Raw genomic sequence first — 23,754 nt, 5'->3', positions numbered from 1 at the left:
GTGTAATATACCATCTATATATCATTTTCATAACATTTTCCTTTAATGCAGCACATGCAGTAAATTTAATACTTTCATTCCATAGTTTTATCCAGTCATTAAATTGTATATTATGACCAATATCTCTGGCCCATTTTATCATGACTGATTTAACTTCTTCATCCTTTGTATGCCATTCCAACAATATCTTATACATTTTGGATAGGATTTTATATTCATTATTTATTATTTCTATTTGAAATTTAGAATCTTTCTCTGCATATCCATATTCTTTAAAATCTTTTTTAAACATGTCATTTATTTGGAAATAATGCAACCAATCATATACAGACTCTACATGCTTTTTCATAAGGTTTCATTTTCCATTTCCCCCCTTCTTTAATAATCAAATTTCCATATGTAATCCAATTCTTTCTCATATTGATTTTTTTAACACTCATAACCTCTAAAGGAGACAACCAGTGTGGAGTTTTTACTTCAAGTAGGTTTTTATACCTCTCCCATATTTCTATTAGCGATCTTCGGAAAATGTGGTTCTCAAAACCTTTATGGATTTTCTTCTTTTCAGCCCATAAAGACGCGTGCCATCCAAATCCGTTGTCAAATCCTTCTAAATCTAACAACTCTGTATTTTCTAATTTTATCCATTCCTTTAACCAACAAAGACATGAGGCTGCACAATACAGTTTCAAGTCCTCTTTCTTTCGCATCAGTTAGTAACTTAAATTGGATTCTTGGCTTCTTACCCTGCCAGATATACCTTGAAATCACTCTTTGCCTTAAAGACCCCAGTCCCCTTGATTATTGGAATCATTTGGTACAAAAATAATAACTTTGGCAGCACGTACATCTTTATCGTTGAGATCCTTCCACAGAATAACAGTTTCATTCGTCCCCACACTTCCACTGTTATGACCAGATCATCGGCAAAGGCTTTCACCTTATATTCGTTCCGGCCTACTGCAACCCCTTTTATTGCCTCATTCTCTCTTAATGATTTTAGAAAGACCTCCAGTACCATGATGAATAGCAGTGGCGAAAGTGGACACCCCTGTCTCGTATCTTTAGATATCCCTATTTCCTCCGTAATCATATTGTTTATAATTAATTTAGCTTTCTGCTCAGTATAGATTGCTCTTATTCTATTGAAAAATTCCTTCCCCACCTCCATATATTCTAAAAATTTTAACATAAAATCCCAAGATATATTGTCAAAGGCCTTTTCTGCATCCACAAATATTAGCATAGCTTGTTTCTCATTTCTGGCAGTGAGATATTCCAAAATATTGATTATGTTTCTTACATTGTCCCTCATCTGTCTGCCAGGTAGGAAACCCGCTTGATCCTTATGTATGGTTTCTTGCATCCTGTTCTCACAGTGGCCAACCAGATGCCCCAATGGGATACCCACAAGCAGGAAACATGGATGCAACAACAACTCCCTCAGCTTGTTCTTTCCAGCAACTAGTATTCAGAGGCATACAGTGGTGCCTCGCAAGACGAAAAGAATCCGTTCTGTGATTCTCTTCGTCTAGCGGTTTTTTCGTCTTGCGAAGCAAGCCCATTGACGGATTAGCGGATTAGCGCTATTAGCGGCTTTTATCGGCTTATCGGCTTATCAGATCAGCTGATAAGCGGCTTAGCGGCTTAGAAAAAGGGGGGGAGGAAAAAAACCCCACAGGAACTCGCAAGACATTTTCGTCTTGCGAAGCAAGCCCATAGGAGATTCGTTTTGCGAAGCACCTCCAAAATGGAAAACTCTTTCGTCTAGCGAGTTTTCCGTCTTGCGAGGCATTCGTCTTGCGGGGCACCACTGTACTGCCTCAGACAGTGGGCAAGCCACAATGACTACTAGCCTTGACAGCAATGTTCTTCCTCTACCGGTGGAGGCAGTTGTTGTTGGCATCCGTCTGTCTCGAGAGACAATGGAGTGTGCACCCTGGGGGTGAAACCAAACTACTGGAGAATCACAGCACCTGCTGCCTCTTGCGTTGTTTTTGCTACATTAGCAGCATCGAAGTGACCTCTCTGGAGCACAAGCCTGGGCAATGTGTAGAGAGAGAGGTCCTGGGCTGCCCAGACGAACAAGAATGCCCCCTCGACCTTGCTTGTATAGTCAAAAGGAAAGCAGAGCAATGTGCTTGGCACCAGCTTGGCTGCATGAGTTGCTGGAAGGAGGTGTACAAACACCATCCAATCACTTTAAGGTCTCCACTTAGCCTTGTCTTCTCCTGAAGATATCCCACAAGGCAATGGAGGTTTAGGATCAGAGTCTTCCTTCTCCTAGATGGGCTATCTTCCCAGGTTGATGAGTCCCATCTGCCCTTCACTTTCCTCTACAGCAGTGTTTCCCAACTTTTTTCCAACCATGGCCCCCTCCCAACTTTGTTTCCTTCCTGTGGCTCCCCCCATGGGTGTAGCCGGGGGGGGGGCAAGGGGCAGCTGCTCCCCAAGTAAGTAAAAATGAACACAAATCAATACAAATCTGAGGTTCTGCCCCCCCCCACAAAAATCCTGGCTATGCCCATCCCCCTCCCATCCTCCCAGTAGAAAGGTAGCTATTTAAATGTTTTGTTTGTAAACAGAACATGTTTCATTTATAATTTTTATAATTTATACAAAATACAATACATAAAATGATAGGAACATGATGCAATATTGTTGAAGAAGAAAAACATAGAATCATGGAGCTAGGAGGGACCCCAAGAGTCATCTTTCTAGTGCAACCGCCTGCAATATAGGAAACTCAGCTAAAGCATCCATGACAGATGGCCATCCGACCTCTGCTTTAAACCTCCAAGGAAGGAGAGTCCACAACCTCCCGAAGGAGATCCATCTTCCATGTATTATAAAAAGTAAACACTTATTTGACCCGTTATTTGATACAGAGGGGGAAACCTACGGATACAGTCCAAAAGGTGAACAAGGATTTCTGTATATATGGGAGGATTTTAAAAAGCAAGCGGTCCTCATTGATCTGATCAAAAAGATATTGTCATCCAGAGGAGCCCTGGCTGCCTAAATAAAACACTATAGCCCCACATACTCTTACCTGGGAGTAAGGCCACTGAACTCAGTGTGGCTTTCTTCTGAGTGGACAGTTATTTACTAGATGCAAGTGAGCAGCACTAAATGACCCTGCTTGGCTAGGCGCTGGGGTGGATTTCACCCCATGCCTTGCAGAGCTGAGCCAACATTGGCAACAGGCCCTGCGCCCCTCAGCAACATCCAAAGGCCCTGCTCTGCTAGGCGCTGGGGTGGATTGCAACCTGCGCCTTGCGGAGTCAGCCCCAGGCTGCCACCGGGCCCAGCACTGGATTTCCCCCTTCCCCCCCATGAAGCTACCTACCAGCTTGGGGAGGCTCCGCCGGGAGAAAACCCGTCTGGGGCAGCGAAGATGGAGGTGGGCTGAACACCAGCTACGCATGTTGAGCCATTCCACGGTCCGGGAGGGAAGGGGGCCATCCTCCCTGTGAAGTAGGATCAGCTGTTTCTGGGCTCGGACAGCCGTGTTCTCCAGCATCCGCTCCAGCTAGAACAACAATAGAAAAGGATTGTCCAAGTAAGAACAGCTGCCAGTGGCCCAGTCCTGCAGCAATCATCCCACATCACTCGCAGACACACTTCATGTGCTAGCACACTGATTTAGTTGCCTGCTCCTGCCCCCTGGCCTGCAACACTGGAGATAGTTAGTTATGCACGACCTTCGGAAATGCTGTGCTGCTACACAGCAAAGGTACATTTCTCCTAGTGACTATGGTGTGAGTTCGGCACCACCATAGAATCAGCTTCTAGATAATACCAGTTTCTGTTTTAAAAAAAGAGAATAAAGCATGTGCTTGAAAATGGATGGGCAGCAACTGGTTAATCTCATGGGCCAAAGGGTGGTTTGAGTACAATTTGGGGTGCCTAGAATAAGGTTTCTTCCCTCCCTCACTTCCCCATGACCAGCAAAAGAATGGGAAAAAATATGCAAGGATAAAAATATAGGTGTGTATCCAACTGTGTTCTTCTCAGAGTAGACCCCATGTAATTAATGGACCTCGGTGATGTGGTGGTTATATTGTCAGGACTAGAACATGGGAGACTCAGGTTTAAATCCCTCCTTTGTCACAAAGTTCACTGGGTGATCTTGGGCTAATCATCAACTCTCTGCCTAACCTGCCTCACAGGGTTGTTCCTAGAAGAGACATCTGATTAGCAACTGCAAGAACAGGATGCTGAACTAGATGGGCCACTAGCCCGTGGGTAGGCAAACTAAGGCCGGGGCAGGATCCGGCCCAATCGCCTTCTAAATCCAGCCCGTGGACGGTCCGGGAATCTGTGTGTTTTTACATGAGTAGAATGTGTCCTTTTATTTAAAATGCACCTCTGGGTTATTTGTGGGGCCTGCCTGGTGTTTTTACATGAGAAGAGTGTGTGCTTTTATTTAAAATGCATCTCTGGGTTATTTGTGGGGCATAGGAATTCGTTCATTTCCCCCCCTTCAAAATATAATCCAGCCCCCCACAAGGTCTGAGGGACAGTGGACCGGCCCCCTGCTGAAAAAGTTTGCTGACCCCTAGTTAGCCTAGTTTCAGTTATTTTAAACTGTGTTTAATATTGTGCAATATTATGTTTTAATATTAATGTTGTATTTTAAATTGTAACCTGCCCTGGGATCTTAGGGTGAAGAGGAAGTAAGAAACTGTAATAATAAGCAATAATCATAATAGTCATAAGAAAGGGAGAGGCAAGAAAATCACCCCAGGGAGCAGATAACATATCTGTGTGTTGATAACTTCTTTATCTCACAGCCTATTTATTATCTTGTCTCTATAAATAAGAAGCTCCAGGGCATTTCAATCATTTTCACCATCCTTCCCAAGCACCGTAGCTATGCTGGATGACTGAGACTGGTGTGGGGGTTTTATTTTGTTTTCCTACATTTTGCGTAAGAAAGAGTGTGCATCTTGCGTTCAGATGGTCACAACGTGCAACACTGGAAAGGGTAGGGGTGTCACTATGAGGAAGGTGTTAGTGGTGCAGTCCTAAGAACAGGCTTGTGAATGCATTTTGCCAGGCTCTGCCCTAATCAGAACAGAAGAAAGGAGAGAGAAAAGCAGCAGACCTCAGAATCCAACACAAAAGCAGCTTACATGGCCTGAATCTCATCTCGGTAAATCCAGTGCCTGCAGTTTAATCAGGAGTGCCAACCCTCAGCACAAGAATTGATAAGCTCCAGCAGGCAGAAAGTTGACTTGCTTGCATAGTGGGGCTAAGCAGGCTGCAGCTGACACAGAAAGCAGCCCATAAGCAGAAAGCTGCTCTCTTAAATCCTCCCTCTCAGACGTCTTTATACTGTACGTGATTTCATTTGCTAAGTGGTATAGAATGCAGGATGGATGACATTTCAGTATGTTGTGCAGCTAGTTTGCAGACAGACTAGAGCATATCCACAGATTTGCAAGATACAATGGTGGTTTGCAAGGTGGGCTAGAGGTTCCAGATATACCATATTGGGTAAGGGCGCAGCACAGTTCTGCGGCAGACCAGGGCTCAATCTCCGACATGTGCAGTTAGGGCTGGGGGCAAACGGTCTGAAAACTTGGTGAGTCACTGCCAAGGATCAACGGTCTGGCTCAATATTAAGGCAGTTACAAAAACTGCTCTATTATTCAAAATAATGATGAACAGAATCTTTCTTTATGTTTAGAGAAAGGGCAGTATCTCAGTGGTACTGCATCTGCTTTGCATGGAAGAGGTCCCAGGTACAATTCCTGGCATCTCCAGGAAGGGCTGGTAAGAGCCTCTGCCTGAAGCCTAGACAGTTGCTGCAAGTCAGAGTAGAAAATACTGAGCCAAGTGGGATGACATGGTAGAAGGTAGAGGTTTGAGAGGCAAATAGAAGGGGAAGAAATGGAGGCAGAGAGAGATTTTGCTTTCTTGGGCTCTATGATCACTGCAGACGGTGACAGCAGCCACAAAATCAAAAGACGCCTGCTTCTTGGGAGAAAAGCAACGACAAACCAAGACAGCATCTTAAAAAGTAGAGACATCACCTTGCCAACAAAGGTCCGTATAGTAAAAGCTATGATTTTCCCAGTAGTGATGTATGTAAGTGAGAGCTGGACCATAAAGAAGGCTGATCTCCGAAGAATTGATGCTTTTGAATTATAATGCTGGAGTAGACTCTTGAGAGTCCCATGGACTGCAAGAAGATCAAACCTCTCCATTCTTCAGGAAATCAGCCCTGAGTGCTGACTGGAAGGACAGATCCTGAAGCTGAGGCTCCAATACTTTGGCCACCTCATGAGAAGAGAAGACTCCCTGGAAAAGACCCTGATGTTGGGAAAGATGGAGGGCACAAGGAGAAGGGGACGACAGAGGACGAGATGGTTAGATGGCGTTCTCAAAGCTACTAGCAGGAGTTTGACCAAACTGCGGGAGGCAGTGGAGGACAGAAGTGCTTGGCGTGCTCTGGTCCATGGGGTCACAAAGAGTCTGACACGACTACTAAATGACTAAACAACAACAGAGGTTTGGGAAAGCCTCACCTCTCCAACCGTTGGCTCCTGTTCCCCCAGGCCCACAATCAATATGCAGTCGGCCTGCCGGATGCAACGCTGAGTCCAGGGCGTGAGAGTGCTGTCAGACTGGTAGAGCACGATGCGGTGCATGTCCTCCTGCTGGCCTAGCCAACTGGACAAGCGGTACTCGTGGATGCTGAAGAGGGGAGAGACACAAAGAGGAAGGACTGGTATGAGGGGTCTCTTTGTATCCAAAGGCCTTGGTCTTGAAGCATCAGTCAGAACACATGATTGCGGGGACAGCAGGGGAGAAGAGCAATGGCTACTAGCCAGGATGGCTGTGCTCTGCCTCCACAGTTAGAGGTAGTGGTGCTTCGGAATACTGGCTGCTGGAAACAGTGGGGGTGGGGTGAGTGCTCTTCTGCTCCTCCATCACTTTTAACTTGTATACCGTCTTTCTATCTTACAATACCCAAGGCGGTTTACAAGCTGAGGAAACAAAGAATGTACGCCTTATAACAATCTAATGCAATACAGTGGTACCTCTGGTTGCCGACGGGATCCATTCCAGAGGTCTGGTCGGATCCCGGGGTTTCCGCAACCTGAGGACCACTTCTGCTCATGCGCGTGTGGCAAAGCCTAGTAAAATACTTCTGGATTTGCCGCACGTGCATCTCGAAACGGAGGTTCAACTGTACAAAAATGTGATAATAAAACATAACTTTAAAATGGGCAACCTACATCAAATAAAGTAACATTCAACAATCATTGGAATAATATAGAATAATACTAAATATCAGGATATAAAAATGAAACAGAAATCTACTCTTAACAATTACAATAAATAATTTCTAAACTACAATCAATAAAACAACAGCTAGCCACAGCGCATAAAATAATACAATACAAATTGAGAAGCAGAGACTGGAGGGTGGGGCAAGGCAGGTGAAAGAAGGCCTTGCCCCACTCCCTGGCCCTGGGAGTCCTCATAAGGTTTTCCCACAGGCATCTAGTTGACCACTTTGGGAATAGGATGTTGGGCTGGACAGGTCCTTGAATTGACCCAGCAGGCTCTTTGCATGTAGCAGGGGTGGGGAAAGGCAGGATGCTGGGATTCTGGGACAAAAGAATGGGACTAAAGGTCCATCTGGTCCAGCATCCTCCTTCCCGCAGCAGCCTGCTAGATTGCTGTCCAGGAAGCCCACAAGCGGGGCGTGAAGTCAACAGGTTCTCATCTGTCCTCAGCTTCATGCCTTGAGCACCTGGAGCACACACACACGCTCAGTTTCCTGCACCTGTCTCACTTCAAAGGGTTTCCCTATAAGCACTGATCAGCTGATTGGTGCTGAAAGCACAAATTCAAAAGAAGATTGCTGCAAGGGTCAATCAATGGTTACAGGGAACCCTTTGAACTTTTATAGGTGTCCCCTGATGGCATTATCCCATTAGGTAGCTGACTGGGGGGTGGGTATGTTCTTGCCCACCTGTCAAGAGCTGGTCAATGGGCAGGTGGAGGAATTGGAGATTTGGCTCACTAGTTTTCCCCACCCCGTGAGGGATAAAGCCTGCTGCATTTGACCTCCTCCCTTGTCCATTCTGCTGAGAGGGACCCAGGACATCTGCCTCAAAGTCTCACCCTGGGGGCACCTCTATCAGTATCTTCTCCCGCACAATACCTGCTGAAATAAATGGAGGCTGTGCAGGAGGAGCAGTAATGTCAATGCAGTTCCCCTGTTTCATAGCGTATCCCTTGGGATATGGGAGTTGCCACCTCTCCCCTTAAAAGCAGCTCTTTCAGAACAGAGAGGGGTAATGGTGGTGGTGGTGGGAAATCTGCATCAGAATGAGCACGGCACTGCACTGTACCATTTGGACATCTGCTCTCTCTGAGTGACTGTATTCTTCATTCCCAACTAAGCCCTCTTAAGAGCAGATCTACTTAAGGGAATGAGCCAAAGTAAGTCATGTCCACTGATTTCAATGAGTCTGCTCTGAATAGGACTAGCAGTGTAATTTGGCTTTATCAGAAAGCTTCCTTCCTACACTCTATATGACCAAATGCTATTCACCTTCTAAACCTCAGGATACAAATCTCCTACCTTAGCACAACCCATCCCCTTCAGCAGAGGGTTTCCCCTGCTCACTTCCTATTTGTGTGGGTTTTGCCTTCTTTCGATTCCACCCAGGAACTTTGTGTCAATAGACACAGGATGTGCAGACGCCAGCCATTAATCAGACATTTCATGACAACTTTTCAGAAAAGGAGGCAAAAACATCCAACGCCTTCAAAAGCAGGGCTAATTAACCTGACAGCTGCCTGATATTTCAGGGGCTTGACGAGCGAAAAATGAACCCACAGGAAATTAAGGGTGTTTCCCCCTCCTCTTTTCTGTTTAATGGCAGTTTTAAATATTCAAGCTCCCTGCCAATCCCAGACTGGAGAATCCTAAACTTGTGCAGTTAGGGTTTATTTTCATTTTTTAAAATCCCGCTTGCACTTCCACTGATGTATACTGTGTTGGTGGGGTCCACCTTGTTTTATTCACACAACATCCTTGTGAGGCAGGATAATTGAATTCAAATCAATTTTATGTATCGTTTTACATTGTTCAGACAACAGCATACTAAATATGAGGGGAGAAAAACCACATTAAAACAAAATAAATATTTTTTAAATCACCCAAAAATCATGTACAAAAATTACCCAGAACTATAAAATGCCCATCCCACCCACATAAGAATGCCAAAAATAAACCACGAAGAAACAGACTGCTAGGGCTATCCAAATGCCCAGGTGAATAAAAAAATCTTTGTCTGGTGCTAAAATGATGAAAAGCTCAAAACATCCTCCACAACACTAAAGAGACAATGCAGGAGTTACCTGTCCAAAGCTGCAGAACCAAGTTGCTGTTTGATGTTGTCACTGGTGAGGACCAGAGCAGGACCTAGAAGAAGAGAATATATTTATTTATATATATATCACTTTTCATCAAAAATATGTATCAGAGTGGTTTACAACTGTACATAAACTCATGCAATAAGAACCATATAAAAGTTGAAATCAGAAATCAGCTAACTGTTGTGGGAAAATGTATTCTTGATTGCTTGCATAAGCCTCACAGAACAGAAAAGTTTTCAGTAGGCATTTAAAACTTGAAGCGGAAAGTGCCTTCTGCATCTCTGTTGGCAAGGTGTTCTGCAGGAATGGGTCAATGATACAAAAGACACTATTTCTTGTTGTTATCAGATGAGCCTTGCCAACTTGAAGAATTAGTGACATTCCTGCAGATGATCTCAGTGACTGAGCTGGGATATAAGGATTCAGGCAGTCCCCAATGTATTGCAGAGCTAAGCTGTTCAGGGCTTTTAAATGTAATACAAGGACCTCAAACCAGGCTTGGTAGTAGATGGGCAACCAGTGCATATGATGGTGCCCCAGGTTGTTGGTCAGATGCCCCTGCCAGCAGTTTGGCTGCTGCCTTCTGCACCAGCTGCAGTTTCCGAACCTGGCCCAAGGGCAGCCCCACACAGAGTGCTTTGCAGTAATCCAGCTTCAAGTTTGCCAACACGTGGACGTCAGTGGTCAGCACAGCTGTGTGTCTTCCGAGCATCTAAAAACTCCAGAATTGCTGTCCTGCAAATCACGGCTTTTCCTTTAGCAAGCATACAAACCAAGAATGGCTCATCCTCATCGACTACCCCAGAGAAGCTGCAGAACAAATCAGCTGTCATTTCAGTATCCTGGTATAGCATTGAAGCACCTTGAGTGTTCCTTCTTTTAAGTTTGAAAATAAAATGAGCTGTGGTCCAAGAAGCAGGGCAACATGTTTTGCCTGGAGAAGGCTGCAGGTTCTGTCACCCAGTTACAGATACTGGGACCTTGAAGGATTTCTATCTAAGCACATGAAATACTACTATCCTCTTTTGGAGAGCCACACAATAGAGACTGTCGCACTGTCTCAGATTTGCTCTGGCTGCTTCTCAGTATTGCTCATCAGTTGCAAATCAAGAGACTGGTGCACCACTTTGGACTGAAGCGGGTGGTTTTTTAGAAAGTGGTGCTTCCACACAGAGACTCTCAGGACCTTCCTGTAGGGCCTCAGCGGAGGAGATTTTCTAGCTTCTTAGGACCACGCATTCTGATTCACCCCCTTTACTGACAGTTTCTGGATTCTGCCTACCAGGGCAAATAATAGCAGTACTGAGCCCTCATCCCACTTCTGGTGGGTGGTGTTACTGCTCATCTTCCATGCCCCAGCAGCAGAAAAGGTGAGCAACAAGGCCTTGAGGAATTTGGGGGAGCAGGGGACATTCTGGCAGCAGTGAAAGTAGTGGGGCAGATGGGACACAGCAGTGGGGGGGGGAGGGGCAACACATTCCTGGTTTGCCTCAGGTGGTAAAATAGGATGGCCACCCCTGGGACAAGCACACAGCTCCTTTCCAGTTAATATATGCTCCTCTGATTGGTTGCCTGGAGAAGGCTCCTAACTCGCCATGGGTGCATGCATTTACAAGCATTTACCCTCCTAATTAGTAAACCTGAAAATCAGTCACAAAGAAGCAGAGCTACACACGCAGCTCTTTATCTTGTATCTTTTGTTCAGCTCACTGACTCTGTAGACACAGGCCTCTGGATATATTTTTTTACCCTTCTGAACACTCCACAGAGGCCCTGAACCCTGCTTCTGAAAAAACAACTTCACCTCGTGCCCAAAGCCGCTTTGCTTGCTGCAGCTGCCTTTCGGCCCTATTTTTATTTGCTGATATAAATGTCAACAAAGAACCAAAGCTCTCCCCCCCAGAGTAAATGCGGCTGTAAGGCACATCAGATGGGAGGGGGGGTGAGAAGTGAGGGAGGGAAGGAGAGAGAGAGAGAAAGCAAGGGATTAATGTCATGCCAGAAAGAGAAAGGTCATGGGTGGTATTGACAGAAGTGCTCGCACCGAGCAAAGTATGAAATATAAACCCTGCCAGAATCACAGCACAGAGCAAAATAACTCATTTTCCTATTAACGAAAGGCCGGCCCAGCTGCAAATTAGAGGAACAAGTTGCTCAGCGCCTGAATGAGCACCATGCATATGGGATGTGGATGGCAGAGGGAAGAGGAGGGCACATGAGGCCATGAGAGTGATGGTCTCCTGGCCATAGTGCAGCAGTGTTCTTCTGAAAACTTGTTTCTGATGCTCATGTGTCACCACATCAAAGCAGGAAAGATCTACCACCATTCCCCTGAATACAAGTTGCCGAGGATCATAAGTGGGAAAGGGTGACTTTATTGCACTGATATCCCACCCCTTTTTCTCTAAGGCGCTAGAGGTGGTGTACATGGTTCTCCCCTTCCTCATTTAATCCACATACAACAACCCTATGAGGGAGGTTAGGATGAGAGGCAGTGACTGGCCCCCAAGGACACACCCAGCAGGCTTCATAGCTGAGTAGGGATTTGAAACTCTGGTTTCCCAGGTCCTAGTCTGACACCCCAGCCACAAATGAGTAGGTAAATATTTGCAATGGGGTATATGTGTGATGCAAAATATATCTGTGGGAGAATTTCTCCTGCAAGTTCCAAAGATCTTAGAAGCCAGCAGGGCTTTCATTGTAGCTGCCCCTATTTTCCGGAACAGCATTCCTCTCAAGAAACAACGGGTGCCCACTATCCACACTTTCCAGAAACAACAGAATATGTTATACAGCATTCCCAGCTGTATAAATGGGTCTTTGCTACAACTATCCCACTTGTTAGGTTTTTAGTCTCATCTCAAATGTATTGCTGAATTTGTATTTGTGTTTTTAACTGTTTTTAATTATCTTATGTGTAAATTGTTTTGAGAAAGTGTTTTATAAATCAACAACAATCAAAACACCACACTTTTGCTGCCTTCACATTACCAGATGCCTGGTCTGCTCCTCTTCAACACCCTTATTCTCATTCTTCCTCTTTTTCTATGCAATTGCTACTGATTTTAGATTTGGTGGCACTGCAACTTTTCAGCTCATTTTCACCAGTCTGGTGCACTTTCCACAAGACCCATCACAGACAGGAATCTCCTGGGGTAGATTTGCTGCAGGGCAGGCATGGGCAAGCAACAGGATTAACTTCGTTACAGTACAGAATCCCACACATTAACCGAATGGCATGAAATGATGTCACTTTCCTTACACATTCTGTGAACCCAGAATGTCTCTCAGCTGCAATTAGGAAAGCGATAGCACTCCCAAAAAGATACTAAGCATCAGCCTTTTTTTTGCAGTGAAGTTATATTCTTCTGGGATGCGGGTGGCGCTGTGGTCTAAACCACAGAGCCTAGGACTTGCTGATCAGAAGGTCAGTGGTTCGAATCCCCACAATGTGGCGAGCTCCCGTTGCTCGGTCCCTGCTCCTGCCAACCTAGCAGTTTAAAAGCACGTCAAAGTGCAAGTAGATAAATAGGTACCACTTCGGTGGGAAGTTAAATGGTGTTTCCGTGCGCTGCTCTGGTTCGCCAGAAGCGGCTTAGTCATGCTAGCCACATGACCCGGAAGCAGTCTGCGGACAAACGCTGGCTCCCTCAGCCAGTAAAGCGAGATGAGCACCGCAACCCCAGAGTCATCCGCGACTGGACTTAACAGTCAGGTGTCCCTTTACTTTTACCTATATTCTTTATAAAAAAAACCAACCATACACACACAACAGGACAGGCACCTCCTCTACCCATCTCACAGCATCCATGTGGCTGTTTAAGTCACTAAGCTCTTAATCAGCAAAAAGAGAAAGACGGGGATCTGTCTTGGCCATTGACACCAAGCAGCTTCAACAACACACAGCAGACAACTCTTCCCCTAACAGCATCTAGAGGACACAGAAAATCATCCTTTCCTGGTAAACAACCTTCCCTGCCTCTCTCTATCACACACAAACACACTTCTCTAGCCTGCACTGGGATGAGTCACAGATCCTGATGCTTGAAGCAAAGTGGTGCATGTGCCTCTCGCACACTCAACTGCATCCTCATTATAGTGCAGAGGCGGTTTTGGCTGCTGTTCTGGGACTTTGTTAGAAGGAAACCCAGGTCTGCAACCTGACTCAGAATTTAGGACCCCACACCGATTTCTGAAAAAGGAGATACAGAGTGTGTGAAGTTAACTGCTCCAGGGAAGATTATTTCTTAGGTGTTTTGACCATTACCCTCTTTTAAGAACATAAGAATAGCACAGTCACTGTGGATAGCAGCCATTGAAAGCCTTATCCTCCGCGTATTTGTCTAATCTTCTTTTAAAGTTTTTAAGCCATCACTGCCCCCTGTGGAAGCAAGTCCCATAATTTAACTAGGTGCTGCATTTTAAATTTATATTCCCCTCCACATTCTCATAAGTTTTGTTAAAGCAGGTAAACTCTCAAACACCTCTCATCACAAACATGTGGCACCTCCCCAACTCTCCTTTTGGGGATTTGTGAGAGTCTCCCATAATAATAATAATAATAGGTCTTCGAGGGGAAATGGGCTGACAGCACATCCAGAAGAGAAAAGGAAGCTATTTCAACCGGCTGGATGGTTACGTGGGAGCCGATTGAAGTTAAATCCTTCGAAGACAGAGGTCCTTTGGCTGGGTCGAGACGAAATGGGGTTGAGGGGACAACTCCCATCCCTTGCGGGGGTGCAATTAGTGCCAGCGCCTTCCGTCAGGAGTTTGGGTGTAATCTTTGATGCCTCCCTTTCTATGGAGGCACAGGTTACAACTATAATAAAGGTGGCATTTTTTCATCTCCGCCAAGCTAAGCAGTTGGTCCCCCACCTCTCTCGCCCCGACCTCGCCACTGTGATCCACGCGATGGTCCCCTCCAGGCTTGATTATTGTAACTCACTCTATGTGGGGCTGCCCTTGAAACTGACCCAGAAACTCCAGTGGGTGCAGAATGCTGCGGCAAGACTCCTTACGGGGTCCTTACCGCAGGATCACATTCACCCAATGCTATACCAGCTGCACTGGCTCCCGATGGAGTACAGGATCAAGTTTAAGGTGCTGGTTTTAACCTTTCCTATACGGCTTAGGACCCTCGCACCTACAGGACTGTCTCTCTTGGTAGGCCCCACGGAGGATCTTACGGTCTGCAAATAACAACATCCTAAAGATTCCGGGCCCCAGAGAGATCAGACTGGCCTCGACCAGAGCCAGGGCTTTTTCGGCCGTGGCCCCGGCCTGGTGGAACGCTCTCTCACAAGAGACTAGGGCCCTGTGGGATTTGACATCTTTCCTTAGGGCCCGTAAGATGGAGCTGTTCCACCAGGCCTTTGGTCAGGATTCAATCTGACTCATTTTCTCCTTGTTTAAAAACAAGAACGAAGGAGGTTCCCAGCCACTCACAGGTGCTTATAATATCAGTGGAAACAGTTGGTAACTGCATTTAATTTTAACCTGAAGATTGCTACTTGTCCAGTTTTAATTTTAATTTGTTTTAATTAATTGTGGGATGTATCTTAATTTATTGATCGCTTGTTTTATGCATTGTCTTACTTCTATGATGTTAGCCATTCAGAGCCCCGCTTTGGCCAGGGAGGGTGGGATATAAATAAAATTTATATTATTATTATTATTATTATTATTATTATTATTATTATTATTATTTGTACAATTACCCTGTGGAATGCGTTGCCACAAAATGTAGGTGTGGCCACCTCAGGGAAGGGTAGCAGCTCAGTGGCAGGGCATCTGCTTAATCTCCAAGTAGGGAGTGTCTCCTTTCTGAAACCCTGGAGAACTGCTGCCAGTCAGTGTGGAGGATACAGAGCTAAATGAACCAAGGTTCTGACTCGGTATAAGGCATGTTCCTAAGTTTTTAAAGAGGGATTTGGCAAATGGTGAAAAGGCAGGCCAAGAGGTGAAATAACAAACTCAACGTATTTTGGTCAATAGCTATTAGCACTGATAGTTGAATGGAATCTCCACATTCAAAGGCAGGATGTGACCTGGAGTGAGGGGTATCTGGCTTAGGGAGAGTCTCAAGGGCCAGACAGAGAGGTGCGGAGGGCCACATGCAACCCTGAGGTTCCCCATCCCTGAGCCTGACCATTAGAATCATGGAAACATAGAATCATAGCATTGAAAGGGATCCCAATTGTCATCTAGTCCAACCTTCTGCAATGCAGGAATCTCAGCTAAAGCATCCATGACAGATGGACACCCAACCTCTGCTTAAAAACCTCCAAGAAAGGAGAGTCCACAACCTCCTGAGGGAGACTGTTCCACTGTCTCTTTTGATGCTTCTAATCTAGCTTAAGGATCCATGTAGACCAGCACTGTTTCTAACAGTGCATAGAGTGAAGAGGCACAGGAATATTAAGGACTAGAGAGCAAAGAAACCAGCATTGCTGAGGCTCGCTGAGGGCTGTCTCCGCAAACACTGATTTGTGCCCCCCAACCCCCTCACAAAAAAAGACGTCATCCATCCACGCAAACAGCGCTGGTGACAAGGCCCTCTCTGCACGAGAATGGCACTGTGCTGCTTGCCAGACAACACTCAAAAGGGGTGGGTGGGTGGAAACCCTGCATGGCTTCACTAAACAAAGCAGCCTTTCAGCCTTTTGAAAAAATTGACGGGTAGAAGGTTTGCAGGACAGGAGCTATGGCTCTTTTGTGGGAAAAGCCGTCAGAAAGCCAGAAATTGGATGAAACAGAGTGGGGCTGCTGTGCTAAGAGGTGGATGAATAAGATAAAGGAGAAAGGCTGGAGTCTTTGAGTTGGGATTTGAATGTGGCTAAATATATCAGCCCAGCCTTTGCCCTTCTAGCGTCCCCCTCCTTCAATAATTTATTATCTGCCCTTCACCCTCAGTTCACAGGGTGGGTTACAACAATTAAAATGCAGAATTAAAAATAGTTCACAGCAACTTACAATCACAGAAATAAGGTGGGTCCTTTAAAAAGTGTTAAAGGCCAAGCAAGGTAAAGAAGCACAACTTCAGCATTTGCCGGAAGATGTATAATGAAGGTGCCAGATACAGCTCTGTGGGAAGGGAGTTCCACAACTTGGGGGCTGCCACAAAGAAGGCCCTCTTCCAGGCCACCCCACCCCCAGTCTCTGAGGATGGAGGGACTATCAAGATTAAAAGAAATATTAGTTTTGCATGTTTGGGTAGGCTTGGCTAAACAAAAACTGTTTTAAGCAGGCAATGAAAGTAGTACAGTCCAAGAAGGTCTGTCAGGAAGGAGGTGGTCTTCCAGTCTGAGTCACTTAAGGCTTTTAAATACAAGCACGAGCAACCTGAATTGGGCCCAGAAATGAATTGGATGATGATTCCCATAAGCCCCAGCCAGTGCCTCCCTGTTTCTTGGTGCTTCCCCATTGCTGCTCAACAGCCAGTCTGCCTTCCTTTACAGACCTATCCTCTTCTGCTTCTTCAACCTGCTGACCTGACTTCCCGGCAGAGAGGATTTCAGGCACTGCTTGGACATTGCCCTTATGAGCTGATCATCACTTTGGTCAGTGTTGTCTTCGGTTGTGGCCCAGGCAAGTCTTATTCCTGGTCAATGTCCCAGCAGAGGCTTTGCACTGGGTCTTAGCTGGGGGCCAGCCAGGATTTGCCACTCTGACCTGCAGTGCTTCAGCTGCCCAACACAGATCAAGGGATAGAAAAGGTTTGAATATGGAGAGGAAAGTGTTGGGAAGAGAGAAAAGTTCAAGTCACAAACACACAGTATCTTTCTAATTCACCCTTGGATCTTGGAAGCCAGAATATGAGGCCCCCTGTCAAATATTTTGGGATGTATCCAACTAAGCTCTACTCAGGGTAGATCCAATGAAATTAATGTTAGTCACACCCATCAGTTTCAAATGGGCCTCCTCCGCATAGGATGTACATTGGATGTAAAATAATGTAACACTGGTTAACACAAAACATTTATTCTGTGCTGGTAAGAAAGAGAACTTTCAGCATGGCAGCACCTACACTCTGGAACTCCCTGCCTATTGATAAAACAGGCAAGTACCTTCACTGTACTACTTTCGTCGCCTGCTTAAAACAGTCTTTGTTTAGCCAATCCTACCCGGACATGCAAAGGCCGACATTTCTTTTAATCTGATAATTTAACTTTGGCATTCATTGATAGTTTTAATGTATATTGTGTGTGTGTGTGTGTGTGTGTGTGTGTGTGTGTGTGTGTTTTGCAAACTGCTTAGAGGTTTTATTTGGAGTTAAGTCATATACAAAGGTTTTAAAATCAAATAAATAAACAAATACAGCCTTTGGATGTCCCCCTTCCCCTTCCTCCCATCCATTTAATGCAGAAAGAGGTCCAAACCATGGGGCCAACAACATCACCTGCTGAGAGCTCTTACCGATAGCGCAGAGGGCGTGCTTGAGCTCCAGGGTGAAGGTGGAGAGAGGCACATCTTCTGACACAGGCATGATGGCAACTGTGGAGAGGTTGCTAGCAGGGTTGCTGGCATCCCATTTGCTCCCAGAGGCATGCAGTCCAAGTGGGTGACCTGCTGTGAAGAACAGCCATTCAGAAAGCTGCACATTATCCACACCACTCCCAAACACACACAAACACATGCACTTGCCAGGGCTGGCTCTACTGTTTGGGCAGGGTGAAGCCTTAGGTGGCTGCTATTTTATTTTTTATTTATTTATTTATTGGTTTTCACAAGTGTATAAGAAAATACAAAAATCAGGCAATTAATTCCTAGTGTCATGAAAGGGACAAGCTGTTAGTTGCTGAATTTACCATTATACCAGAACTGCTATAACATAATTCTATTTTTAAAAATACATACAATCATTCAGGCCTGTTGGCAGAAATCAAGTCTTCAAGAGATGTCAGAGTGTCAAAAGCAAGGGGGCCTGTCACATCTCTGATAGAAGGGTGTTCTACAGTACTGGGCTGGCAACACTAAATGCTTGATTTCTGCTTGTGGGCCAGTCCAGCCTCTGTAACAATTGTTGTGCAATGTCAATGCCTGGAAATAAATTCCTGAATGGAAATATTATTAGCCACATATTTAGGGTCTGTTGTTCAGAAGGTTAGCTCATTTCTGCACCAAGTTTCCAGTCACAGAAAAAGGAAGAATAGAAACAGTGGAAAAAGGGTAAGAGTGGAGGGAAATGTAATAAACATGGATCAGTCAATGCTGGACTGTACAAAGCTCAGAACTACAGTGTAAGGACAGTTCCAGCAGTGCAATCATCTCTCCAGCCAATAGCAGCGCTCCACTTAATCACCTTAAAGAGCCAATTGGCTGATTCTTCCACCCCAAGGAGAGTGTGGAAGTGGAAACAGCCAATCCCTCCCCACCTTGCCAAGCCCCAACGCATGGGAAAGGGAAAAAGGGGAGGCAAGGATGCATCGTCCTACCCCCTTGCTGAAGGCTGCCAAGGATCTTCTCGCCAAGCAAATGGATAAGCCGAGTCACAACCTGGCAAGAGACACACAAACATCAGACCAAACAGTGCTGAGGGATGGCAGAAGTGTCTTTAACAGGCAGCCGCATTAAGATTTAGGGGGGGGGGGGGCAACACACGACGGATTGTAAATGGACCATAGCCAAGATGCTCGGAGGCTGGAGGCTCCTTGATACAAAAGAAAAGCTTCAAGGGAAACAATGGTTTCCTTGCTAAAGTTTTGCAATAAGTTGATTTCCCCCAGAAATGAATTCTTCCTGCTTTGAAGGCTGTGTTTTAACCCTTTCAACTTTGTTCAAAGGGCATGTGTGTGTGTGTGTGTGTGTGTGTGTGTGTGTGTGTGTGTAAAGACAAGAAAGCATTTCTTCACACAGTGCAAACTATGGAACTCTCTCCCACAGGAGGCAGTGATGGCCACCACCTTGAATGGCTTTAAAAGGGGGTTAGAAAAAAATGTGTAAGTTAAGGCTACTAGCCATGATAACTATGCTCTGCCTCCACAGTTGGAGACAGTAATGTGAGTTGCTGAAAACTGCAAGAGGGGAGGGAGCTTTGATACTGTGAGAACAGGAAACTGAATGAGATGGGTGATCCAGCAGGGCTCTTCTTATGTTCTTATGGAGCACACATGGGATGCACTGCTCATTTTAACCTAACAATTCCATGCTATAAGTTAGACAGAGAAACTGTGATGAAATATCTGGCCCAGAGTCAGCTTTGTGGCTGTAATTTGAACCTGACTTTGAACCTGGATCTTAGGCTTGATAGTTATTCCATTGTACCATAGAGGGAGGAAGAGAAGGTCAAGGTAAACTTATGGTGGCCAAAGGAAGCTTCCTTGTACCAAATCAGACCACTGGTCCACCTAGCTCAGTATATAGTCTCTACACAGACTGGCAGCAGCTCCTAAGGATTTCTCCCAGGTAGGGATGTCTCTTCCTCCTCTGCCTAGAGATGCTGGAGATTGCAACTGGGACCTTTTGCCTGCAAAGTAGATGCTCCACCACTGTACAGCTGTACCTTGGTTTTTGAACAGCTTAGCTTTCGAACATTTTGGCTCCCAAACGCTGCAAACCCAGATGTGAGTGTTCCGGTTTGCAAACTATGTTTGGAAGCCAAATGTCCAACAGGGCTTCCGCAGTAATCAGAAGCCGTGCTTTGGTTTCCAAAAGTTTTGGAAGTCGAACGGACTTCTGGAACGGATTCCGTTTGACTTCCAAGGTACTACTGTACTATGGTCCTTCCCAGGAACACAGGAAGTTGCCTGATACCAAGTCATGCCACTGCCCCATCTAGCATAGTATTTTCTGCACTGCCTGGCAACAGCTCTCTAGGGCTCCCACCTGGAGATGCTGGAGACTGAACCTTCTGGAGATGCTTTCCCACTGAGCCACAGCCCATTCTGTACACTCTCAGAGCTGCCCTTGTTCTTTCCCCTGAGGTAGCAGCTTAAATTATGCAGGACAAAACTGGAAATAATATAGGTGCATAGACCTCTATAGGTGTGGGCATATACATGTGTGTGTGTGTATACACACACACACTGTTGTGCCTATGCTCACTCTACTCACCAACCCACCCACTCCCGCCATTCCCCCCATATTAACCCTTCCCCCCATTAACCCCCTAGGACTTCTTTCCACCCCGTTCAACTTCTTATTTCACTTTTCACCTTGATTTAAGATTTTTATGTTGGTAGGTAGGCAAAGAATTAAAAGCACAGCATATTCACAGCCCTGCCCATTAACCTCCCAAGCATGACCTTGGGGTCATGGAGGAAGGAGTTTGCAGCCCTCTGCCAGAAGCTGCGCTCCTTCATGTGACTTGCTATAAAAACAGGCGCACACACAAACACACACACAAATCCCAAATGCAGCTCTGAGTGAGCACACAGCAGGTTGCTTACTGCCACTGGTTGAGTCACACTGGCGCTGCCATGGCGACGCACCAGGAACATCAATTTCGGATTTGAACAAGGCAAGCAGCATACGATTTCCTTGGAGTTTTAAAAGCACGCTGAGCACTTCGCTCTTACACACACACACACACACACACACACACGGGTACACAGGGTTTTTTTTTCTATATAAAGAGAGAGAATGTAGTTCTACTATATTTCTATGATGCCAGTAACCAAAACAAACCAAATTGCTTGAGCTCTTCTGATATTGGCAAGAAACGCCAATATAGTGGCATGAGAGATTCCCACTGAAGCAAATAATGTCTTCAGACAAAGCTGCGGGGGAACAATCTAAAGCCAATTGGAAAAGAGAGAGTGCCAACCTGATGTCACTTAAATTTCCTATGGCTGTTTTGAACATCATTATTGCAGCTTAGACTTTTTAGTATTTCATTATTTAGGCCTTATGAATGAAACTAGGAATGGAGGCTGAGATATATATATTTAATATTACGTGATGTCTGGATTTGCTAGCAGCCATGAGCTTCCTTTGAAAACTGGTGGTTGGCAATATTAGAAGTTATTAAAACAAACAAATCTTTCCAGCTAAGCTACTCACTTGAATTCCAGCACATTTTTGCACAGGAGTATGCAAAAAAGTTTGTGAATTGGGTTCCAAGCCAAACAGTGGCCAACCAGATACTCTGGGAAGGTCATAAGCAGGGGACAAAGAAGATTATTTGCCTCTGCTGCTTAACCCCCGACCCGCCAACAATTCAGTAGTACACTGCTGCTATACATGTAGGTTGCATTTCACCGCCATGATTAAACAGCTGCGATAAGCCAGCCCTCTGTGCATTTATCACCTACGCTTTTTAAAGAGCCAATGCATATCATGGTACTGGATTCTCTAAGCCAGGAGTGGAGAAGCTCTGGTCCTCCCATATGTTGCTGAACTACAACTTCCATCAGCCTCAGCAAGCATGGCCAATGGCAAGGGACAATGCGAGTTGCAGTTCAGCAACATCTGGAGGCCCAAAGATTCCCCACACCTACTCGAAGTCAAAATACTTTTTAGACTAATGCAGTGTTTCCCAACCGGTGTTCCGCGGCATACTAGTGTGCCGCGAGACGTTGCCTGCTGTGCCGTGGGAGGGAGGCGGGCGAGTCGGGCGGCGAGAGGCGGGGCGGCGGCGGCGAGGATCCGCGTCGAGCCGGGGGCGGCTCCGCGGTGGTGGTGCCGAGGTTTCTCTCTCCATTCTCCCCTCACACACACACACAGGAAATAACACAGGATCAGCTGACAGGACCCGGCCAATGGGGCGGCAGCGGGGCAGCGCGCGCAAAAGGGAGGAGCGCGAGACAGCGGACGAGGAGGAGGCCGGCATGTCCGGGCAGCAGCAGCAACAACAGCAGCAGCAACTCCCGGCGACGGCTCCTCAAGCCCCGGGCAACCCTACTCCCTCACCGGCCTCGGCCGCCCTCCTGCTCCACCCGCCGCCGCCTCCCCCGCCGCCGCCGGCCAACTCGGCCCCGCCCCCGCCCCCTCCTCCGCCCGCTATCGCCGCCACCACCACAACAGCCGCCGCCGCCTCAGCTGCCGCCGTCCCTCAGTCCCTCGCTTTGCTGCCTCCTCCCCCCCCCACCCCCAAAGCTTGGAGGTTCCCCGGCAAGGGGGAGGGGAAAAAATTGAAACTTACACTTTCGTGCGTCCCTCCCGGCGTGACGCTGCGCGCTGACGTCACGGGGCTGTAATGGTGGTGTGCCTCGAGATTTTTTTCATCAAACAAGTGTGCCTTTGCCCAAAAAAGGTTGGGAAACACTGGACTAATGATCTAGTATTAACACATACATACATTTGAGGACCTACTTTTGAATGCTATATTTGTACTGTGCTGAGACCCACCTTAGCTCAGGTCACAACTCAACAGTGGGCTTTGACCCACCAGCTGAAGACAAACAGCTTTAAGGGATTGATGCTTCAACAGAAATGGTAGTTCTTTCTGTCTGGCCCTGAAACAAGTGCTGATCAGCTTCAATCTGGGCAATTCCAAATTCTAGCTTTTATGAAGTAGGAGGGGGAAATCCATAATTCCTAGCATCCATAACTTCATATACATCTCCCTTGTACCTAAAGCCACTTACAGGAATAGATCCACATTCATTCTTTTAATCCACACACATTCCAGAAATCCTGGGATAGCACCCACATTCTGATTATCTTTACTCCCACTTAAAAATAAAAATGAAGTTTCTAGTCCCTTACAATTGTACAGGCTGAGGGTGGGAAAGAAGTGTCAAATCCATTTGCTTCCTTTGCAGTAGCAGTGCTCTGACCCCTTCATAGTTTCTACTGCCCTTTTAATTAAGGGTGGATTAAGGGTGGCTTGGAAGCAACGGATCACTCTGAAGCCAAGCTTCACTTTTCCCATACATGTCTGCAGTGCCAAAACTGAGGCTGCAATTGCAACCACAGTGCCTATGCTGTAAGACCCAAGCAGCCGTGCAGCACTTCAAGGACAAAGGCCCTCATCCGGGGGCGGGGAACAGCAGAGGTAATTTATCACAATCCCCAGAGACGCCTCTGGACTTATGCACAGCAGGCACAAAGTACTCAAAGTGTAATTTTTTAAGATTAATTGTTAAGCAGACCCCTTTACAGATCCAGAGGTGGGTCAAGTCCCCAGCTTCAGAAAAATGCAAATACTGTAGATGAGAAGCCGTTCATCAGTCCAACTGAGAGCCAAAGTACATCACCCTGTGATGCAGAAAGTACATAACCCGTCAAGCCCCCAGACCCAATGTCTCTCCTTGCTTTCTTGAGGGTGGACTTGCTCCGCACCAAAAACCCCTCTTGAACTGACCATGAACAAAACAACCATGAGAAAAAAGCAAGACTTGTTTGAAAAGAAAAAGATATTGCTTTGGAGTAATTGGAAGAAAATCAGGACACCACCCATAAAGG

At 46.1% G+C, this 23,754-nt stretch overlaps 1 protein-coding gene across 8 annotated transcripts in view; it reads right to left on the bottom strand.

Moving 5' to 3' along the window:
* PNPLA7 (patatin like domain 7, lysophospholipase) overlaps positions 1-23,754 on the bottom strand; it is a 100,635-nt gene that overhangs the window by 38,376 nt on the left and 38,505 nt on the right. For 4 of the 8 annotated variants that reach the window (XM_083485507.1, XM_083485508.1, XM_083485503.1 and 1 more), the window contains 5 exons: positions 18,843-18,903; positions 17,824-17,976; positions 9,391-9,454; positions 6,537-6,705; positions 3,350-3,532 (listed from right to left, as the gene is read on the bottom strand). In XM_083485507.1, coding sequence (XP_083341633.1) covers positions 3,350-3,532; positions 6,537-6,705; positions 9,391-9,454; positions 17,824-17,976; positions 18,843-18,903 — 630 coding nt within the window. The remainder of the gene's footprint in view (positions 1-3,349; positions 3,533-6,536; positions 6,706-9,390; positions 9,455-17,823; positions 17,977-18,842; positions 18,904-23,754) is intronic. The other 4 variants (XM_083485505.1, XM_083485506.1, XM_083485509.1 and 1 more) reach the window with 1 other exon arrangement.

Source organism: Podarcis liolepis, assembly GCF_965112155.1.
Source record: "Podarcis liolepis genome assembly, chromosome: Z".
Taxonomy (NCBI): domain Eukaryota; kingdom Metazoa; phylum Chordata; class Lepidosauria; order Squamata; family Lacertidae; genus Podarcis; species Podarcis liolepis.
The sequence above is the reverse complement of the archived record's forward strand: the minus strand, read 5'-3'. Positions and strand labels throughout refer to the sequence as shown.